General features: G+C 44.1%; 8 protein-coding genes across 8 annotated transcripts; 3 read left to right on the forward strand and 5 right to left on the reverse strand.

Annotated features, from left to right (window-relative positions):
* Positions 1-349: 349 nt before the first annotated feature.
* Bfra_000390 (putative nad(+)-isocitrate dehydrogenase subunit i protein) lies at positions 350-1,657 on the reverse strand (the record flags this gene model as incomplete). The annotated part of the gene is made up of 3 exons (XM_037330836.1): positions 1,612-1,657; positions 492-1,507; positions 350-437 (listed from the first exon to the last, which is right to left on the reverse strand). The coding sequence occupies exons 1-3, from the start codon at positions 1,642-1,644 to the stop codon at positions 350-352; spliced, it is 1,137 nt and encodes a 378-aa protein (XP_037197169.1). The 5' UTR covers positions 1,645-1,657.
* A 2,267-nt stretch (positions 1,658-3,924) lies between these two features.
* On the forward strand, positions 3,925-4,236 carry Bfra_000391 (uncharacterized protein; the record flags this gene model as incomplete). Its single annotated transcript, XM_037330837.1, has 1 exon — positions 3,925-4,236. The coding sequence occupies one exon, from the start codon at positions 3,925-3,927 to the stop codon at positions 4,234-4,236; it is 312 nt and encodes a 103-aa protein (XP_037197170.1).
* A 946-nt stretch (positions 4,237-5,182) lies between these two features.
* On the reverse strand, positions 5,183-5,675 carry Bfra_000392 (uncharacterized protein; the record flags this gene model as incomplete). The annotated part of the gene is made up of 2 exons (XM_037330838.1): positions 5,183-5,562; positions 5,615-5,675. The coding sequence occupies 2 exons, from the start codon at positions 5,673-5,675 to the stop codon at positions 5,183-5,185; spliced, it is 441 nt and encodes a 146-aa protein (XP_037197171.1).
* Positions 5,676-6,012: 337 nt separating this feature from the next.
* On the forward strand, positions 6,013-7,329 carry Bfra_000393 (uncharacterized protein; the record flags this gene model as incomplete). The annotated part of the gene is made up of 1 exon (XM_037330839.1): positions 6,013-7,329. One exon carries the CDS (start codon positions 6,013-6,015, stop codon positions 7,327-7,329), a length of 1,317 nt encoding a protein of 438 aa, XP_037197172.1.
* Positions 7,330-9,451: 2,122 nt separating this feature from the next.
* On the reverse strand, positions 9,452-10,855 carry Bfra_000394 (putative pheromone precursor protein 1 protein; the record flags this gene model as incomplete). Its single annotated transcript, XM_037330840.1, has 2 exons — positions 9,452-10,706; positions 10,773-10,855. 2 exons carry the CDS (start codon positions 10,853-10,855, stop codon positions 9,452-9,454), a joined length of 1,338 nt encoding a protein of 445 aa, XP_037197173.1.
* Positions 10,856-12,414: 1,559 nt separating this feature from the next.
* On the reverse strand, positions 12,415-13,768 carry Bfra_000395 (uncharacterized protein; the record flags this gene model as incomplete). Its single annotated transcript, XM_037330841.1, has 3 exons — positions 12,415-12,657; positions 12,709-13,574; positions 13,696-13,768. The coding sequence occupies 3 exons, from the start codon at positions 13,766-13,768 to the stop codon at positions 12,415-12,417; spliced, it is 1,182 nt and encodes a 393-aa protein (XP_037197174.1).
* A 1,477-nt stretch (positions 13,769-15,245) lies between these two features.
* Positions 15,246-17,068, forward strand: Bfra_000396 (putative copii vesicles protein; the record flags this gene model as incomplete). Its single annotated transcript, XM_037330842.1, has 3 exons — positions 15,246-15,770; positions 15,836-16,553; positions 16,764-17,068. 3 exons carry the CDS (start codon positions 15,246-15,248, stop codon positions 17,066-17,068), a joined length of 1,548 nt encoding a protein of 515 aa, XP_037197175.1.
* A 469-nt stretch (positions 17,069-17,537) lies between these two features.
* On the reverse strand, positions 17,538-19,261 carry Bfra_000397 (putative duf1237 domain-containing protein; the record flags this gene model as incomplete). The annotated part of the gene is made up of 4 exons (XM_037330843.1): positions 17,538-17,820; positions 17,870-18,020; positions 18,083-18,300; positions 18,363-19,261. 4 exons carry the CDS (start codon positions 19,259-19,261, stop codon positions 17,538-17,540), a joined length of 1,551 nt encoding a protein of 516 aa, XP_037197176.1.
* Positions 19,262-20,236: the final 975 nt, after the last annotated feature.

A 20,236-nucleotide genomic window follows, 5' to 3' on the forward strand; every position in this document is an offset into this window, starting at 1 on the left:
CTTTGAATCTAGAGACAGAACCGAGCTCGCGGTGGAATAACGGGGAGAGACGTGGTAGGAATGGGAGGAGGTTTGAGATAAACAACCAAATCTTTGAACCTATATGCCAGTCTGTCTGACACTCTTCGAAATAGCAAGTGTTAATCAACTTTGTTCCCTGTAAGCGAAATCATCCCGAACACCTTGATAGCTATATTGCTAAAATTCGAAACAAAATTCGAAACGACAAATATCACTTCAAAGTCAAAGAAAATCTGCGGATATAATGAATTTTTTTCATGCACTTCAACCCCTTAATGTACACTCCGATCCATATCTAGGGTATTCTTTATACAGTCTATCCACCAATCTATGCAGCCAACTCCATCTTATCCAAAATAGCACGAGTGAATTGGTTAGTTGAGTTGTTTCCTCCCATATCACGGGTTCTGACGGTTCTGTAGGAATATTAGTAAATTGTAAACATATAACTCATGAATGATATCACTTACCCTTCAGCAATAACATCATAAACAGCCTTGGAGATTCGGTTAGCATGGTCATCAAGACCAAGATGTCTCAAAAGCATGGAACCAGAAAGAATCATAGCAGTTGGGTTAGCTTGATCCTTGCCCTTGATATCTAAACCAACATGACGGCAACCAGGCTCGAAAACAGCAACTTCACGTCCCATGTTGCATCCAGGAACAAGACCTGGACCACCAACCAAAGCAGCACCAACGTTGGACAAAATTCCTCCGTACAAGTTAGGCATGACCATAACATCGAATTGTTGTGGTCTGGATACACATTGCATAGATGCGTTGTCGACAATCATATCGTTGGTCTCCAAAGTGGGGTAGTCCTTAGCAACATCGTTGAAAGTTTTACGGAAAAGACCATCTGCAAGCTTCATGATGTTGGCCTTGTGAATACAGGTAACCTTCTTACGGTTGTTGGCAAGAGCAAAGCTGAATGCGAATTTGGCAATTCTCTCAGACTTAGCGCGGGTAATGATCTTAAGAGATTCAACAACACCTGGAACCGATTGATGCTCTAATCCAGAGTACTCTCCCTCGGTGTTCTCACGGATAATGCAAAGGTCGACATCCTTGTGGCGAGTGTTGTAACCTGGGATGTTCTTGATGAGAACAATGGATGCGTAGATGTCGAGTTCTTGTCTGAGTGCGACGTTGAAAGATTGGTGACCAGATCTCTCGACAGGTGTGTGCAAGATACCCTTAAGACCAAGCTTATTTCTCTTCAAGGATGCTATTGACTCCCGGAACAAGTCCTCGGAGTGTTTGTCTCCAGTTTCAACACCAGATACATCAACTTGTTCCCATTCGACCGGCACATTGTCTGCTTTGAAAATTGTCTTTACAGACTCGGCAACCTCGGCTCCAATACCGTCACCAGGAATTAAAGTAACAGTATATTTTCCACCATACTTTGTAGGCTTGAAGATATCGGATTGAACAGTTGCGAAAGTTCTAGTGGGAGCGACGTGGGCGGTTCGCAAAAGGCTCTGATAAGAAGTTGGTATTAGCTTGTGACAGACTAAGAGAGAGACATAGACATGATCTGCAAATCAAGAAGATGCGATTGAGAATTCTTAATTAATTTACATACTTGCGCCGACCTGACAGAGTTTCTTGCCAGCATCTTGAAAATGAGAGAATATTAAGGATTTTTGGTAGGTTGATTGTGTTAAAGAAAGCCGTAAATATTCAGTTGGTCGGAATACCCGTGAAAAGGTAGAGTTTAACCCGGCTGGAGATAATCAGCCTTTACCCAATTGGGAAACGGCATGTGGAATCGGTTTGTCACGGAGCGGAATTTCACGCTTCACTTGATTTTTTCACATTAATTAATCTTCGGAAATTCTAACCAAGTATCAACATACGCACATCTACAAGTAGATTCACATAATTCGTGTATATTGTTTGTTGAATCTGTGTTTTTCTATTCACATGATATGGCAGAGTAGAGATTCGAACATTTTTTCTGATTCGTTATATAAATCGACATAGGTACGTACCACGATTCAGCATTTGATGGGAAATTATAAATGCCATTACGTTTACTACCTATCTAGGTATCTAGCACGTGTCTGTGTAGAGTGGGTGCTTCATTGATATTCAATATGACGCTCCTCTAGGCCACTGCCGTGGAGGCGGGGGTTATTTCGCTTTGCTCTAGCTCTAGAAGAGTATCTGTATACACGTTAGAACTTCAATTAATCATACTCTTATGCCTGTTATACGCTACTGTCTGCATCATCGAGGGGTAGTCTCGCCTTGCGGGGAAAGCTCGGGCTCTACTCTCTTAAATGCTCATTATTTCTATGCATGGCAGGATTGAAAGGAGACGCAGTATGCCCCTGGTAGTCTCTCTCTCATTCAACTTAAGTGGAATATTTGATATTGTCAAGCATTAGTTGGTGTATTAGAATACTTGGGTACAACAAGGTGATGGGACTCTGGGTGAGGTAACAATACAGGAGTGTAGTGACTTCCGTTTGTCTCTGTTTAAAGCCTAGAATTACTTGTGTAGATAGATGTATTAAATTCCTGATCTCGAAAAATTCAGAGAATTCTGGCTGTATGGGGAAGTTGGGAGGCTATTCCTCTGAGCATCTAAGTCCTGGCTTCTAGAATGTAGTGGGAAAGAGTAGTAGAGACAAGTTCACAAAGCCATTGTTTTCACGATACATGAAGCCGTTCCCAGCATATCCCGAAACGGGGCATAATCAATTCTTTGACAACTTAGGTACCTTTTTCGATTGTTAACGACAAAACTTACTCCCTTAAAATCATGAGAGAGCTCAAGATGCCAATCACTCAAACATGACAGCTGAAACCAAATCAACACCCTGCGAGTTAATCAACACCTACTATCAAATATGTAACCATGTTACGACATCTCTTCATCACTCTACTCGCATCATACCATCCAAATCCTCCGATCCTAAGTCGTCTACTTCCTCTGACAAAACCATAACAACCTGTCCACAAGTGATCCATAACCTATCACTCCCTCCTCCACTAGACCAACGGCAAAAGTCTGAAACAACACTTTGTCCCTCGATCCTGAAACGTACACTCATAAATTCAGGATATGGATGTCCAGATTGCGAGCCAGAGTATCATCAATCAATCGATCATATTACGACGGGACAAGGTCGTCAGGATGAGAAAATAGTGGACGAAGAGAAAATAAAAAAGAAGAGGCTCGAGTGGTGTATGCTTGCTATTACGGAATGGGAGGGTAGGAAAAAGGCAGCGTGCGGCGATGGATCATCGGGAAGGGATGGTTGAATAATTCAAGAAGAATAGAAGATGATGGACTGAATTCAGTACTTTATGATATGACCAAATCTCATCTGCCAAGATCGCATATTTGAGAAGTTACAAGGTTTTAAGATAGTGCTGTCTCTTTGTAGGCAGATTTTGCTATTTCTAACAATGGAGTGTGCTAGTTCTTCAAATACTTAAAATGTTATGTTTCTGAGTTAGCGTAATTGTGATAACCTCCAAGCAATTTTGACCTTCTATCCGCATGAACCTTCAATTCTTTCTCTCGCTTTTCAATATTGTAGTATTTAGGCAACGATTTGTTATAAGCCTTTGATCTCCCTTTCCATAGCTTTATATCATTGGTAGGATCGTAGTGGGAAAATTGAAGGGTATGGTAGAAAAGAGTGGTAAGCAATACCATTCGCGGTAGTGATGCCTGAATCAGAGGTCGAGTGCCAGGATGGAGTCGATAATCGAAAAAATCAGTAGGTATTACCATTGGCGGTACTGGGTTTGGGTTTGGATAGATGGAGAAGTTTTTCAGAGGAAGAGTAGTAAGATAGGTGACATTCTCACCCACTGTCCCCAGTCGGATCCAACTACAGCAACAATCGGACTTTGTATATCAACGCAACTCGAACATTTGATGTTACTTTACGCTCAGCGGGAGAACACGAGGCAAAGACAATCGGGACTCTTCGTTGATATAATCCCACAATCCAATGACAGCTGTCTCAAAATCGGAGAGATTCCGAAGCAAATATACGGCCTAGCCACACCACAATTTGTGGAGATGGACTTCAGCACGGGCTCGTTATCAAATTACAGCGATCTGGAGATTGAGGAGAATCTTAAGCAAATATATGACTCAACCTTAGCACCGGTTGGAGTCAACTCTTTAGCGAGCCCATCGTCAAATGACAGCGATCTGGAAAGCGAGGAAGCCGGAAACAGATAGACGGCTCAACTTAACTATGGGTTGAAGTTAGGTTTTCTGGCGGGCCCATCGTCAAACCCACCAATCCTGCTGTCCAATAGATATAAGTAAGGGGGAAGGCTTGAGGCGGACTGATGAGTTCCAGCAACCACGTAGAGTGCCTATAACCTCTCCCAATCATTCTGTAAAGCTGCGATTAATATTATAAAGGTTCCACGTGTGATTCGCCCGTCCTAAACGATAAACAAATTTATCTTTCTGATCCTGAAATAAACCCATGGCCTGAAATGCTGCCTGTAAAACAATGCAAGTATATTCCTCATTGTTTCCTGAAAGTGCGTACCACATAGTTCATCTACAGACTTCAGAAATGATTCCGGAGGAAAGGTTCCTTGCAGCTGACCCATCATCTCAACACGAACTTTCTAGGTTAAACCATAAAGCTTAACGGTGGGAACTTGCTTCGACTCAATTTTTTCTTCATGAAGATTGAGGAAATAGCGAACTACAGAATCGCCAAAGCTTGGGCTTAGAAGCGAAGAATGAGAGGCTGGCATGTAATATCCTTGGAGAGAATAGTGGTTAAACGGTGTTCGTGTGTAAAGTGTAGTAGTCTTAAGCCAGGAGAAAACGTTGCCGATCATTGAATATTTCTCCCTCTGCCTTCTCATCCTCAAATAATGGCAGATTAACAAAATCTTGAATGTCATTCTTTCCACGCCCAACGGCTAGAAACACTGCCGTGAAAGGTCGAAAGACATGTCCGAATTCTGAGGAAGTCAATTGATCGTTTTCGCGCTATTGAGAATTATATCAGCATCCCAAGCACTGATTTCATATGATGCTCTTTCAGTCATGTACTAGGATGCCTCAAAAATATAGCAAATGTTTGAAAAGAATGACTTGTTCCCTCAAAATAGGTGTGTTCTAGGAAATCCTCCTCGGTTTGCATCTATAGAGTTTGTAGTTATCTAGTTCCAACTGGAGCATACCCTTGCTGCGTATCCCCAAGTCCAACATTCAATCCCTTCCTCTTATCAACAACTTTTCTCACCGCTGCCCAACCAAGCAAGCCTAAAGTACCAGCAATGAAAGTCAGTACCACAATCTGATCCTTTCTGCTATCTCGTTGAAAGCACGTTGTGAAAACATCTTTCTCCTCGGCCTCTTTACATATTGGCAGTCGCTGAGCGAGACAGAATGCTCGATTACACATAGTACATGTTGCAGCTGGGGCACGAGAGTCGTGCTTCGAGTCTGATTTGTCGGATGAAGAGCTCGAATGTGAAGACAAGGGAATGATGGTGCTATTCGTAAAGCAGGTGCATTTGCAAAAAGACGGCGGTGCTTTAATAACAATTAGCAAATAGGGAATCAACAATCTTGAACAGGTACCTACAGTCCGCTATTGTTGCAACAATCAATGTACACAATAAAAGCAAGAAGTATATGCCCCTCATCTTTGTTATCTAGGGATGTGTCAAGCACTTTGAATTCTGGGTATTTTAGATTACTCAAATATTGGTGAGATTCCTGTTGATGGGCGAGAAAACTTTCAATCAATTTGCTCCAATAAAAAGACCTCTCGATGTCACAATTGATTTTCTGTTGAAGTTGTTACTGTCATCGTTTTGCGATGCGATGATGCGCTTCCCCGGTTGTAAGTTCAAGGGTCTGCACATAATAATTCAAATAAGCTAGTACTTTTAAGGACTAGCTCGTTTTGATCCAAAAAGTTCAAGCTCAAAGAGATATCCAAATAACATCATTGCATCTCAAACTACCAATTCACACACAATGCGTCGAATAACGAGAATAGATAGGTCTGTTGACCTCTTACGTACCCGGTCTATATCACAAAATCCGTTCGCATATCGTTGCTCAGCATGCAGAAACCAGACTTCTTCATTCTCAACTTCTTTAAGAGGGGCAGACAAAGAATCACTTGGCCAGCGAGTGCGACGAAGTCTATTCAAACAATCCACTGCCACATCCTCAGATCCTTACACCGGGCCCAGTCAACTGTTGGCGAAAGAAGCGGAACCAAAATTTGAACGGAAAGAGATTAGAGCACCTGAGGATGCTGAAGATTATCAGCCGGCAGACAATGGAAAGGAATTGGAAGTTATTGGTGGCTACGAGGCTTCCTGGGGCGAGGAGTTGGATGCCCAGTATCCATACAAACTGTTTTTTCCTGAAGAAAAGATCGAAAGTTCTGCAAAAGCGACCGCGGCATTACATCGTGCTTTAGTCGAAGTTTTCGCCTTGAGACAAGCTGGAAGACCGCTGTCGGAAATTTCTCAGACTCAGCCCGGTATTGATTTTACTGAGAATGTACAGATCAATCCTTCAGACTCGGGTGCTATTTTACAGTTTTTAGAAAATGGTTCTCTAGAACAGATAATCCAATCATTGGTACCCCCCATAGCGCCTTCTAAAAAAAGCAAGCAAAAACGTAAAGCTCGTCTCGCTGCAACCTCCTCCATCGATGAGACCTCAGAGAAGACTGCGCCTACGGAGTCTGAAGAAGATGTAGCTGCCGACAGGTCGCCCATAGATCCTTTACACCCAGAGCCTACACCCAAGATTGACGAGACTGTGAAGAAGGAAAACCCCACAGAATCGGAAGAAGATGTCGCTGCGGATCGTTCAACCGTGGACCCATTGAAGGATAGTGCTGAAGCACTGGTCGCATCTTGGGGAAATTCGTGGCTCCAGATTTCTCTCGCTGACCCAGCCATCAAATTTGCTGTAGGTTACATCATAAGAATATCTGATGAAGCATTTACTGATAATTTACAGGTTGTTAAACGCACAATGCAATTAACAGGTCAAAGAATACCCGATCATGCCATCAATCATTCAAATACGGCAGAAAAGCTCTTACAACATCTCATCACTCCACCCAAACCTTCAACCCTGAATAAAGCCTTGGAAGAAGAACAGATACTGTCATTACCAAATGTCAGTGTTATTGGAAAACGTGTTACACCAATTGACAAGGAACGAAACATTGGCAGATTGAAGGTTATCAGGCAAGAGTTCAAATCTCGAGGATTATCACAATCCCAAGATAGTGGGTGGACTGGTCGCCAGCGTAATAAGGAAATATGACCTGTGTAATTTGAACAGTACTCTATCATGACAATGTATTCTGCCATAAGATTATTAAAGACAATCGGGCACATGCACTATCCCTTGACTTTGCACTGATTACTCTATTCAGACTTTTGCTTCTGGCTCCCTTCAAGATATTCATGGTCTTCTTCAGTCGAGTTTGTAACTGTATGATCTTCTGACTTCGTCATTATTTGCAGATGTGAATTGAATCGATGAGATACAACATCTAGAAAATAGAAGACGAAGGTGACGTACGGCAAGTTCTTCTGCCGCCTTCATGTACATCACATGCTCCAAGCTTCAATGGGTGCTGTTGTTTATGCCTCGTCCGTCATCGTCACAAACCCCTTGATTCATTATTTCGCTCCGCACTTCTCACACATTCGTTTTGAGTAGCCGTCTCTTCTTATCGTCTCAAGCAGTCAACTCTTCAATTCGCAATAGAAATCCATTCAGTTCAACTCTCCTTTGCATATCTATGTAGGTTCGGCAGTAAATGACTCTGTTTGCGCCATTCATTGCCTACGGGCTGACTCGGTTAAGGTTGCAACTTGACACGATACAGAAATATAGTTCAAAAACCTAGAAGGAAGAGGTGTTTCTCCAATACCCCTCTCCATTTGTTTCTCCCGCTTATATCACATACCTTTCTGATTTCCCTCACGAGCTAGCTACCATTCTACTATCAATATAATAAAGTATAACAAAAATCCCAAAACAGTCATTAGTCGAGACTACTCCGAAATCTAGACATGCTGAATAGTGAACCGTATCTCTTTAAGAAAAGCCTGTATCGTTCCCCACCCTTCATACGTATTCCGAGTTCCCCTACACAGCAGTCTCATATTCTCGTTCGATCATTGTCAGCAGCAGCTGTGTTCTAGATTTGCAGCTCTTCGAAAAGCATTTGGCGATGAAATCTTTATTATAATCTGCAAGAGCTTCGAAATTGTTTTTTGCTATACACTAGGTACCTGGATATGATATATAAGTCCCTAGTAAGTACAATTGCCTCTGTGAAGAGGTGATTAAAAATCAATATCTCAACACAATTCGTCTGAACAGACAACGAAAAATTTGATCATTTCCAAGATTTTAGAACGAGTACCTACAAAATATAGTTCGAAGACTCTTCTCCCATTTCAGAAGAAGATGTTGGGTTAACCTCTTCAGAAAGAAGACCAGTAAGTGTGCTAGCCTGTCAAACAAGGCGGGAGACGTGTAATATTTGTGAGTTGATTCCTAGAAGATAAATTGGATACCTATGCAAAAGTTCGAAGGAAAGTGAACATGCAAGCTGTCATATAGGTCATATGTATATAGAAATTGCCAAAACATGGAGTGATTGTGTAATGACAAAATGATCTAGTTAGCTATTGATTTGTTGGGGATCCAGATGTCGAAGATATCAGTAGGAAATAATACAAATCACATCACATAAACACACACACTTCACATCTCACATCTCACAAAAATCACCATCCCTCAAAAGAACCTAATTCGGGGAAAATAATAATAAAATGACATTTTCGAAGCCTCAGCAGAAATCTCCCACTTTCAAAAAGACAGAGACTCCCACCTAAACCTTATCTAAACCATGTCATCCCCCTAGAAATAATCGAACCATCATTGTCTCCGTCCTAGCCACCAAAATCTCCTCGGGGAGAAAATCCTAGCTAACTATTCCCAAGCTCCAACAATATTCGACATCTGTGTTGAAAATAAGTTGAGGAAATCTCGGCTATGCCGAGATCCAGCATCTCATGTGTTGTATTCGGTATCCCAAAGTGTGTCTGCTGATCAAATATCGATATCAATGATGTGATATGATATGACGACGACGTAGAAGTGAAAAATATATATGTTTTTTATGTATACCTTTTGAAAAATAATAATGAATCGAAGTTTCCAACGGCGCAAAAGTCTAGCGCAATCTGTGTACTGCAAAAAGTCTAGTCTAAGAGACAAAAATAAATGCGACAAGGAAGAGGAGTCAAGGAAATGTAGAGAGATATCGATACAATCAGTCGAACAGAATTTCACGAGACGAAAACCTTCGTAAGCAACGTGTTATCCTGTTCTCGGCGCGATATCGTAGGCAATGGTATGGTGCCACTTACAATTGCGCAAGCGCAATATCGGCAGCATAAGCCAAAGCGAACGCATCTCTCTTGGCCTTGCGGCAAGGTTGTCCTGGACGTCCGCACCATGCCTCAGCATTGGCCTCAGCCTCAGCAAGAGCTTCGCGCTTGCATGGTTGACCGGGGCGTCCGCACCAGGCCTCAGCAGTGGGCTCAGCAAGCGCCTCAGCAATAGCTTCGGCAGCACGCTTGACGGCACGGCAAGGTTGTCCGGGACGTCCGCACCAGGCCTCAGCTTCGGGATCGGCCTCACGCTTCTCCTTGCATGGTTGACCAGGGCGTCCGCACCATGGCTCAGCAGTACGCTTACATGGTTGACCAGGGCGTCCACACCAAGCCTCAGCTTCGGCGAGAGCCTCACGTTTACATGGTTGCCCGGGGCGTCCGCACCAAGCTTCGGCCTCGGCAAGAGCCTCTCTCTTGCATGGTTGTCCTGGGCGTCCGCACCATGGCTCAGCAGTACGCTTACATGGTTGACCAGGGCGTCCACACCAAGCCTCAGCTTCGGCGAGAGCCTCACGTTTACATGGTTGCCCGGGGCGTCCGCACCAAGCTTCGGCCTCGGCAAGAGCCTCTCTCTTGCATGGTTGTCCTGGGCGTCCGCACCAGGCCTCAGCATCGCGCTTGCATGGCTGTCCGGGACGGCCACACCAGGCCTCAGCCTCGCGGGCAACAACTTCGGAAACCTCACGGGTCTCGATGTTGAGGGACTCGAGGAATGCATCGGAATCCTCGACGGTCTCGGCGGTAGCCTCGGCAAGATCTCTTGCGAGTCTCTTCGCCTCGAAGCAAGCTCCTCCAACCATGTTGCATCTCTTGATGGCAGCCTCGGAAACATCAGCTTCGGCATCACGTTTGCAAGGTTGTCCTGGGCGTCCACACCATGGCTCAGCGAAAGCCTCAGCGACGGCCTCAGCAGCGCGCTTGTTCTTGCGGCAAGGTTGTCCTGGGCGTCCGCACCAAGCTTCGGCCTCGGCCTCGGCGAGAGGAGTACGTTTGCATGGTTGTCCGGGACGTCCGCACCAGGCTTCTGGGAGAGCCTCGCGTTTACATGGTTGTCCTGGGCGTCCGCACCATGGCTCAGCATCACGCTTACATGGTTGACCGGGACGTCCACACCAAGCTTCGGCTTCTGGGGTACGCTTGCATGGTTGTCCTGGGCGTCCGCACCATGCCTCAGCGACTGGGGCAGCGACGGCGACGGCCTCACGCTTGCATGGTTGACCGGGTCTAGAAGCATATGTTAGCAATGAATTCTGTTAGGAGATAAATTCAAGGGAAAGGAAATTATCTTACCTTCCGCACCATGGCTCTGGGACCGCGACGGCGGTGGCAGTAGCAGCCAAGATGGCGAGAGCGATTGCGTTTGTGAACTTCATAACGAATGTAGTTTGAAGGTAATTGATTTATAGAGTGAGTGTGGGTGTAAAATCTTAAAGATTGAATATGGGTAAGGAGAAAAGAAGAAACGTATCAAAAGCAACGAAGTTGACGTGATTTATAGATGATTGGACTTTGCGCTGTTCAAGATAAACAAGAAGATAAGCCGGGAACTCCGTACCTGCGGGCCCAAAGAATCTTTGAAGAGATGTCTTTCTATTGAAGATTGAAGAGGAAAACTTCCCATTATGGGTCTCAATAAGTTCGGGAGCGAGAGGAAAGGTACTGAGACGACAAAGACTTTGGGAAAATTTTCTTTGGAGGATCGATTACTTTATATCCACGTAGTGGGCTCAACATGATGGTATGAAACGTCGTTCGCTGTTGACCCCATGAACAGAGTTTTCACAGAGTTTGAAGAAGCAATCTCCAGATTGATTGCGGAATCGATTATCATCTCAAATTATGGCGCATTGAGCCCATGTCAATTCCATTCCATCTCATGTGTAGATACCCACACCTCATGAACTGAGGGTAACGTTTCCTAAATTCCCTGCCAGATTCACTCACCTTGCAGAAAATTTCTTTTACATCAAAAGATTTTTCTGACACTAACAGAGAATATAGTCAAAATTTCAAAGAAGACTGTTTCAGATTCTATGAGGATATAATAAAGGGTGAATATCTCGTGACCTTCATGGAAAAAAGAAGTACTCTATTGAGTACTCTATTAAGATCTTATTGAGTACCCCTTTTGTACTCGCTTAAAGATGAAGAAAAGCAAAACACACGTTTTTTTTTCTTTCATCCCCTCGTCCCACCCAATGAATTGACATGCACCAACAGAAAGCGAGTACGAAATGAAGGTATTTTCAGACTAAACATGAATCTAGAAGACATCAGGAATATTCTAGAACGGGCTTATTACTAGAGCCGCAGGAGCTTGTTTGTTGCACAGTAGACTAACTACTTTCTTTGGTTGATTACATTGAGGCCAAAAAAGGCAAACATGAAGGCAAACATGAGGAAAACACACGATATTCTTTGAGGAGTTGCGAGTGAAAAGTACAGCCATAATAACCCCGGAAATGCCGAGCAAATAGCAACAAAGTCAAGAGGCCTAGACGTGTTGAGAGTTTTGATCGGGACAAGAAGATGAGACATCAAGATCTAGAATTGGACTTGGTCAGATCCATGAGCTTTTACGAAGTGTGGGGACTCTTTTGGGGTGAAAGAACTATGTCTAAATTTGTATAATGCTTGAAACAGACCAAACGAACTGTACCTAGGTAGCCACTGACTTACTTGGCGTCTCCTGCAAAGTGCAAAGTCAAGATCTTCAAGTGCCAAGGATCATGCCCTAGGGATCATATGCAATCATCAACATGGACACAGAAAAAGACATACATCCAAACCAAAAGCTATGCAATGAAATCTTCAAAGGCAGCCATTGACTTCAGGGCTGTGGAGCTAATTGCTTCTTGTATTGAAATGTGACCGAACCTTTTTCTAAGCTACAGATATTTTGTTACAACATCTACCCAGGATGTTACTATGCTCATCGACCATTCTTCTTATTTCTTCTTGTTGCTTTACCATTGCCGTTGATTGCAGTGGTCTTAACTTTCTCAAGAACTTCAAAATCATCAGCACCTGAGCTGTTAGATGCTTCTTCAACCTCTTCATATTCTTCTTCGACTGGAGTTTTGTTCAAGAAACGACCAATAGTTTTGTTGAAAGCGAAAATTGGTAACCGGAAAAGAGCAGTTTCTCTCATGGAAGGGGGAGGTAGCTCGTCAAGCTAAATTGTAGGTTAGTGAGATGTTTTGAAACGGTTTGAGGAGTGACTTACATCAAGCAAAAATTCTTGGGTTTTGCCATCCTCGTCAGCTTGTTCCAAGTAAACATTGTTGGCAGAGTCAACCACGAGAATTTTGCCATTTTCAGCAACGACTCTCTTCTTTGGCCCAGTGATGGAGGTTGGAGTTCCGGGTGCTGATGCCTTAGCCTTCTTGACTTTCTTTTCAGTCTTGTCAGTCTTGGAAAATTTCTCTTGCCTGCGTCGCTCTTTTCGGTTTAATGGTTGCATAGGATCGGCATCAGCATCGGTATCGGTTCCAGGTGTAGCGGCTCCATCAAGGCCAGGAATATTGAGATTGGAATTTCCACCCCATGCAGCGTTTCTTGCAAATGTGATATATCTTTCAACAAACTCGCGCTGTCTTTTCCAACTCAAATAGAGGGCGAGATAATGACCTCCACCTCCAACGAAGATGAAGAGACCCACAAGCACTGAGCCAAAACCAGGACGGAACCGAGCATAGTAGTATCCAGTGCCCTTCCACTTTGGGAATCCATTTTTCAAGAAGTGATCGTAACGTGCGCGACCCTCTCCCAAAAGAATTTTATTTATAAGACCCAAACGTGTGAATCGATCGCTAGCTTTTTGGTAATGTGCCTTGATTTCAGCTTGCGAAGGACCCTTTGAGACATTGGCACCAGACTTCTTGTTCTTAGACTTTTCGCCCTTTCCTGTAGATTTATCGGCGACGAATTGGGCCTTGACCTTATCAGGATGTTGAGTGCGGGACTTCTTCTTGTATGCAGCTCTTATTTCCTCTTGGTTGGCAGATGGTTTAATGTCGAGGAGATCGTAAAATGTAACCTCAGGGCCGTCATGGGTAGCAACCTCGTTCTGCAGACGAAAGATTTCCTGGTCTATAATTTGCTATGAGCCAATTGATCCATTCAAAGGTGTGCAAGACGTAATCAAGGTAAGGAAAGGAATTGGGCCGAAATTGTCAAATATTAATGGGATGGGCTATATAAGCCAACTCACCTTCTTTACTCCATGCCGCAACAAAGGCCAAAAGACAGGCCAATATGGCGAAGGTATAGAAAGAACCTCTCATCTTGCCAGAATGAAGAAGAAGTTAAGAGTGTCAATTAGAAGAAGCACACCGATGATGTGACCCTTCTGTTATCAATCCTTTCTTACTTTCTTATGTTCTAGGAACTTTCTTCTGGTGAACGGAATTATATAAAGATGACAGCGAGATTTTTAGGAATCAGACAAGGATGACCGCTTAGTGAAATTCTGGCCTGGAGTGGATTTTGGCTCATTGGCTCTTGTGTTCTTTGATAGGCTCAATGAGTTGAGAACAATCATGGCCAAACAAATTGATTCACATACGAGAGACCATTCATTATATCTTACATTTCATACCTAGTTGTCTTCTTGTAGGAGTGAGTGTTGGGTGCTGGGTGCTGAGTGCTGAGTGCTGAGTGTTATTTGCTTAATCATCCATTTTGTAACAATTCCATAGGTTGAGCGATGGGGGAATCGCATAGTTGCACAAAGTTATGCATTTTGTGTATTTTATGTATGATTGCATGTATGGTCTCCAAGGTTCCATGCCTTGCTGTCTCCAATGATGAACAGGAACGAGTGGATAGTCTTGAGATAGCTTCATGCGTTATGCAAGTACACGCTTTTCCAATCTGCACGCTTCTCGCTCATCCCTCCATCCCTCCCATCGCTCGTACTTACTCGTCCTTCGCCCACCGCCCGTCGCCCATCGCCCCATCGCCCTTCCAAGTTCTAAATCGGTATTTCCAACCCAAAAAGCGCCTACCCATTTACCCAAAGCTTCACCGCAACCCATATTAAATTCTGTACTACTGAAACTTTTCACTCACCTTCTTTCCTTCCCCTTCCCTTTCCCCTTCTCAACTCTTGATCTTCTTCTCTTCCAGAAGATCTTTAATAAGAAGTTTGACGAGGGAACTTCTCGAATCTGCATGTGTTTCAGGTCCCTTATTTAACCCCCCTGGCTGAACGCCCGGACTCTTCCTCTATTGAGGCTTTTTTAAATTCCTAATCTTCCTCCCCGGCAGCTCTTGCTGGGGATCTTTTACAGAAGGTGTAAGGGGCCAATCGTTCGTTTGTTTCCAAAGGGATAAATTTATCACGAAAGTTTACTCTACGCAGAGACAATCAAGTGCATCCATCTATTAAAGATTTATCTATTGAATCTTCACTCACCTCTACACTCACGTACGCAATTCATTCGTAAGTCTTTTCTATCATGACCAATTGATATTCATTCATTCATTCGTGATTTCTATCTGGCTTGCATCCATTATCTCCTGCCTATTTGATGACGAATGCTGGCTGACCAGAGCTTTTTTTATATTGACAGATCTCTTAAACAAAGGCACTTAGGGGGAAAAGACTTCTCTTCGGACTTCTTACCCAACCTTCTTCCTTCTTTACAACCCCATTGAAAATACAAGAATCTTGAACAGTCCTTCAGCGATTCACAAAGTAGCTCTCTACATTCATCAAAGTTTCTTCAAATATTTGGATTCTTCTCATCAACAGACATAATGTCTCGGATCAACATCCCTTTCGATCTGATTTCGTCCAGATTTAATCTGTCTGACAGATTTTCTGGTGTGCGGGCACAATCTCTATCTACCAGATTTGCCAACCTCAAGCCTGTCAATGAATTCTTCGATTTCAAACGCCTCTCCAAGCCGGCAAACTTTGGTGAAGTTCAGTCCAGAGTCAACTATAACCTTGGACACTTCGCCAGCAACTACTTTGCTTTGTTCATTATGCTTAGTATTTATAGCTTGCTCACCAATCTCCTACTCTTATTCGATATCATCCTTGCCGTAGGAGGAATGTGGGCTATTGGAAAGCTCGAGGGCCAAGATTTGAACTTAGCTGGTTTCCAAGCTACATCCTCGCAGCTTTACACCGGTCTCTTAATTGTCGCAGTTCCTCTTGGAATCATTGCGTCACCATTCACAACACTTCTCTGGCTCATTGGAGCAAGTGGAGTTAGCATCATAGGACATGCCTCATTCATGGACAAACCAATCGATGAGGCTTTTTCCGGGGAGGCGGTCTAGACGGTCGGCCGCAATCTCCCAAATCTATGCCCCAATGGGGAAGACCATCAGGGGCGAAGGGGAGCAGGAGGAGGAGGCAGTGGGAGCAGGATCAAGGGCATTGGCAACAGTCGCGTGTCGAGGAGCTTGATAGCGAGGGTGATACAGATACACAAGGCGTTGGGTTACATCTGGGCGCGAAACGATTTGCAAGCGATCCACTTCATTTCACGGGTATAGATATTTCTTCAAACACAAGGCCTAGGCGAGGTTATTCTTATGACGAGGCCGAGCGATCTTCCGAGTCCGATTCCGAATATTCGGACTACCATGAAGGTGGTGACAAACAATTAGCTTTACGAGGGGATAACGAGGAAGCAATAGTACAAAGTGCTCTAGCTCGTATTCGACGCGCTCAAGAAAAGGGAAGACAAGACGTGAAGCTCACGCAAGAAGAGCTTGATGCATTGGAACGCCGACGAATTCGTATGCAAGCCGCTGCTGCCGCAAAAGCTGCCAAAAAAGGAAGCAGTGGAAGCGGAGCTGAAAAGAAACGACGAAGCGATCGAAAAACTGTTGATATTGCATCTCTTATGGACCCCAAGCCAGCCAGTGATCCAAAGAAAAGAAAGTCGAAAAGAAAATCTGGTAGTTCTTCCCACAGTGCTGCCGCGGGACCTGGAATCATTGTTGATGGACCTGATGGACCTTCGTATACTCCAATAGGTGGTTACCTTCCTTCGGACAGAGGCACATCTCGTTCTCGTTCATCAGCACGTCATGGTCATTCACCCCCAGGTACGAGTCGACATTTCTCTGACGGCATGCGTCCTACTTCCCATAACAACAGTCCTCGTCGTTCCTTACCCGAAGAAGAAAGCTGGCATTCCACCAATAACAAACGGACTTCTCTTTCTTCTCAATACCATGTTGCTGATCCCTTTGATTACCAGGTTACCGCTGATCAGCCACCACCCGTCCCGCAACAGTACACACAATCATCTTCAGGTCGTCATAATTATTCCGGTCCTGCCGATATTTCTTATACTTCCATTCGACGCAGTCCACCACAGGGCTATGCTGCCACCGATAGGATCCCTTCTGATTCATCCCTCAGACATCGGACTTCTCCGAGGGGAGAAAGAGAAGTCATAACTATTCCTGATAGTAGTGAAGATTCAGATTCAAGCGATGAGCTAGCAAGAGGAGTACAAGTTTTTCCGGAGGAACGAGAACGAGTAGTCTCTAGGAGACCTGCACCTGTGATTGGGAGTGGGAGTGGAAGCGGGAGAAGAAAAGGCAAAGGAAGATAAAATTATGGAAACCTCGTTTATGGAGCTTTGCAATGAATAGACTTTAACTCTTTGCTTTTCAATGAATTACTTGCCCAAATTGTGCTGTTATTGTGATAAGATTTGTGATTTGTGGATTGTAGTCAGTATATATGTCTTGAATCCAATACAGAGTGTCGGTGACGAGATCATATATGTAATATCTTCATCTACCTATCTACCTAGGTGATACCCACATCTTCAGAGTTGATTGATGACGATAGAAATACTTGAACCTGCAACTATATGTCTGCATGAACTATAAAGAGCAGAGAATTTTCAGTAGAGCAGTTTATTATGCATTGTATTATAATTGTAATTATATTTGTATTGATTGGAGTGAGTTGGTGTCAAGAAATTAAGAATCATTGTGCCTATTACCTATTACCTATTCCTTAAATTTTCACCATCCGTTCTCTCTCCTTTCTCTCCCCCTCACCAAACAAACACCCTACTGAAAACTCATCCCCAACACCGCGCCCACATCTCCACCTCTCCTATTCAAATCCAAAATCATCTGACCAAACAAACCATTCGCCCAACTAAACCATTGACGACTCCACTGATGCTGATCAAACGAATTGATCGATTCGTGGATAAGACCTAGTCCGTCGGTGCTGCTGACGATTTCCTTGAGGGTGCTGTAGATTTCGGTTGGGGAGGAGGAGGTCAGGATGCGGATTATGCTGGCCATGGGCCAGGCGCGGCCGGGACCAACGTGTGGACCGCCGACGCTGGTGGGGATGTTAGTGAAGGGGAATGAGGGGAGGAGATAAGACTTACGCGTTAATAACGGGACCGCGCATGAAATAGGGATTATCTTTCGAGAGGACAAACTTGCGGGTGTTTTGATAGATGGTGTCATTTACGCTTAGGTAGCCTAGGAAAGGAGCTGCGAGGAGGGAGGGAATATTGGCGTCATCCATGCGGTTTGCTGATGTTTAGCTCGTTAGATGATGGCATTCAATGGAAGAGTTCGAGAGACGAATGACTTACCAGAACCGAATCCGTCGACTTCGTATGCGTATACTTTTCCGTAGACGGGATCATTTACAATACCGTGTTTGGTGATGGAGGCTCGGATGCTACTTGCGAAGGTGTGCATGTGGTCTGAGAGATCTTGCTGGCCGTAGATTTTGGCCATGATTTTACTGCATGATTCGAGGTAGCGGGAGAACATCATGTTTGCTGGGATGAAGAGTTGGTAGATGGTTCTATTGTGATGGGATATTGTAAGTTTTCATATTGTCTTTGATTTTTGAGGGGCAATACTCACGCATCGTCACTGGGTCTGAATGCAGATCGTATCAGTCCAGTGCCTTCTTGGACGGGATTTCCAGCTCCAGTATTACTCAGTGTCTCTGTTGAGCTGGTTGTTTCTCGTTGCCATGTATATGGACTTGTGTTAACACTGCCATTGGCAGAATAGGTTCCGATCAAAAGTCCCTCTGTTGTGGAGATAATCGTCTCAATAGCATTGACCCAATTGAACTTTTGAAAAAACGTGATATCACCTGTAGCATCGTAATAGTCACTCGAGATCTCCAGAAATGCAGCCAGAGAGTCTAATTCATATTTGCACTCAAAGACGATACTGGTGGGTTGGGCGGGAGTAAAGTTATCTGGGTTTGGTTGGTTTTGCTGTGGTGGAATTCCACTTTCGGTGGGTGCTTGGAAGGAATTGCAGTATGGTGCTTCGAGAATATATCGAGCTTGGAGATTGATGACGCCTCGATAGAGACTTGCAAGGGAATCGTGAGACGAATCATTCGTCAATAATGGCAAGTAACTTTGCATCTGGTTTGCTGAATCTCGTAGCCACATCGCATCAATATCTCCCGTGATCAAGAACGTCAATTCTTCTTCCGCGTTGTCTGCTGCATAGCCTCTCCATTTCACAGCTGTATCGAGAGAGTTGGGAAATGAGTTCTGGAATATGCGGTAGAGATCAGGGTCTGCAATCACTGACTCCATATCACTAATGGTTTTCTCTACAATTGAGGAGTTGAAGGTCCGACATGCTGGTTCTGGTCTCATCCATGATAATGCATATCTCCCACTGCTAAGAGGTGGATGTTGTGTGAGAGAATACTGAGAGTAATCTGGGCATTGTGCTTGAACTGCAGAGAGCAAGAATGTAGCCGTAACGGCGACATTGTTCGAGGAGACTCTCATGATAGTTTGGAATACTCTAGAACCTCTGATTTGAATGGATGGTCTAGACTTGAAATGATTGAAAAGAGGAGAATTGGTGTACTTATTCCCTACAGTAAGTGCATATAAATCCTAACCCAAGCAAACCTCTGAAGGGATGTGATCGTATATACATGTAAGTCTGGCCAATATCGGTTAATCAGGTACGAGTTGTATTGAGTTGTTTACCCCGCGATCTCCTCTCAATTCACCACACAACCATGCCGGTTTAAAAACCATTTCACTGGCGCGTGAGATCATTATGCTTTTGTAAAGCTCCACGCGTGACTCAAAAGAGGAAGGCGTAAAGTATACGACCGGACGATTCGTTGCAATTTCATCGATTCGTCCATACCCATGTCAGGACAGATGCAGACCCAAAGGTCATTTGCTATCCATCGGATGGATAATGGCATAAGAGATGGACTACTGAACAGTGAACACCTTGTTTGTACAACTGCACTTGCTTGTTGTCATTGTGGTGCTCTTAGTCAAAAGGTTGTGATCTGCGAGAGTTTGCGGGGTTGTGCTTCCTTGGCATACGAGCACACTTCGCGGTAACATCTGCCCGAGCCGAGATATTGGGTGAATGGTGTGGTTAAATTCCCGAGAAAGTCCCGGTTGATACTTTCGTTTTTGTTATTGATTCGTACCTACGAGCTCGCCTACCTCTCATGCTACCCTCCTACCTTAGTTGAACGTAACAAGAGAGCGATCTCGTTTAGTATCTAATAGTCGGCTGTTCAAACGGCCGACTATCAGTATTTAGAGTGTGAGGCGGTGTCTCAGAACCGTAATATCTACTAGGTACACATGTGGTTAAACTTTCACGACAGTGGTTTGTACAATGAGAGAAGTATTGATGGCTGCAACAAGAGACAGCCGTGTCTGTGTATGGGAGTATGAATAGACCAGATTATGATCATGATTCCGATTATCTCTTCTGTTTATGGAAAG

Source organism: Botrytis fragariae (assembly GCF_013461495.1).
Source record: "Botrytis fragariae strain BVB16 chromosome Unknown tig00000001, whole genome shotgun sequence".
Lineage (NCBI taxonomy): Eukaryota > Fungi > Ascomycota > Leotiomycetes > Helotiales > Sclerotiniaceae > Botrytis > Botrytis fragariae.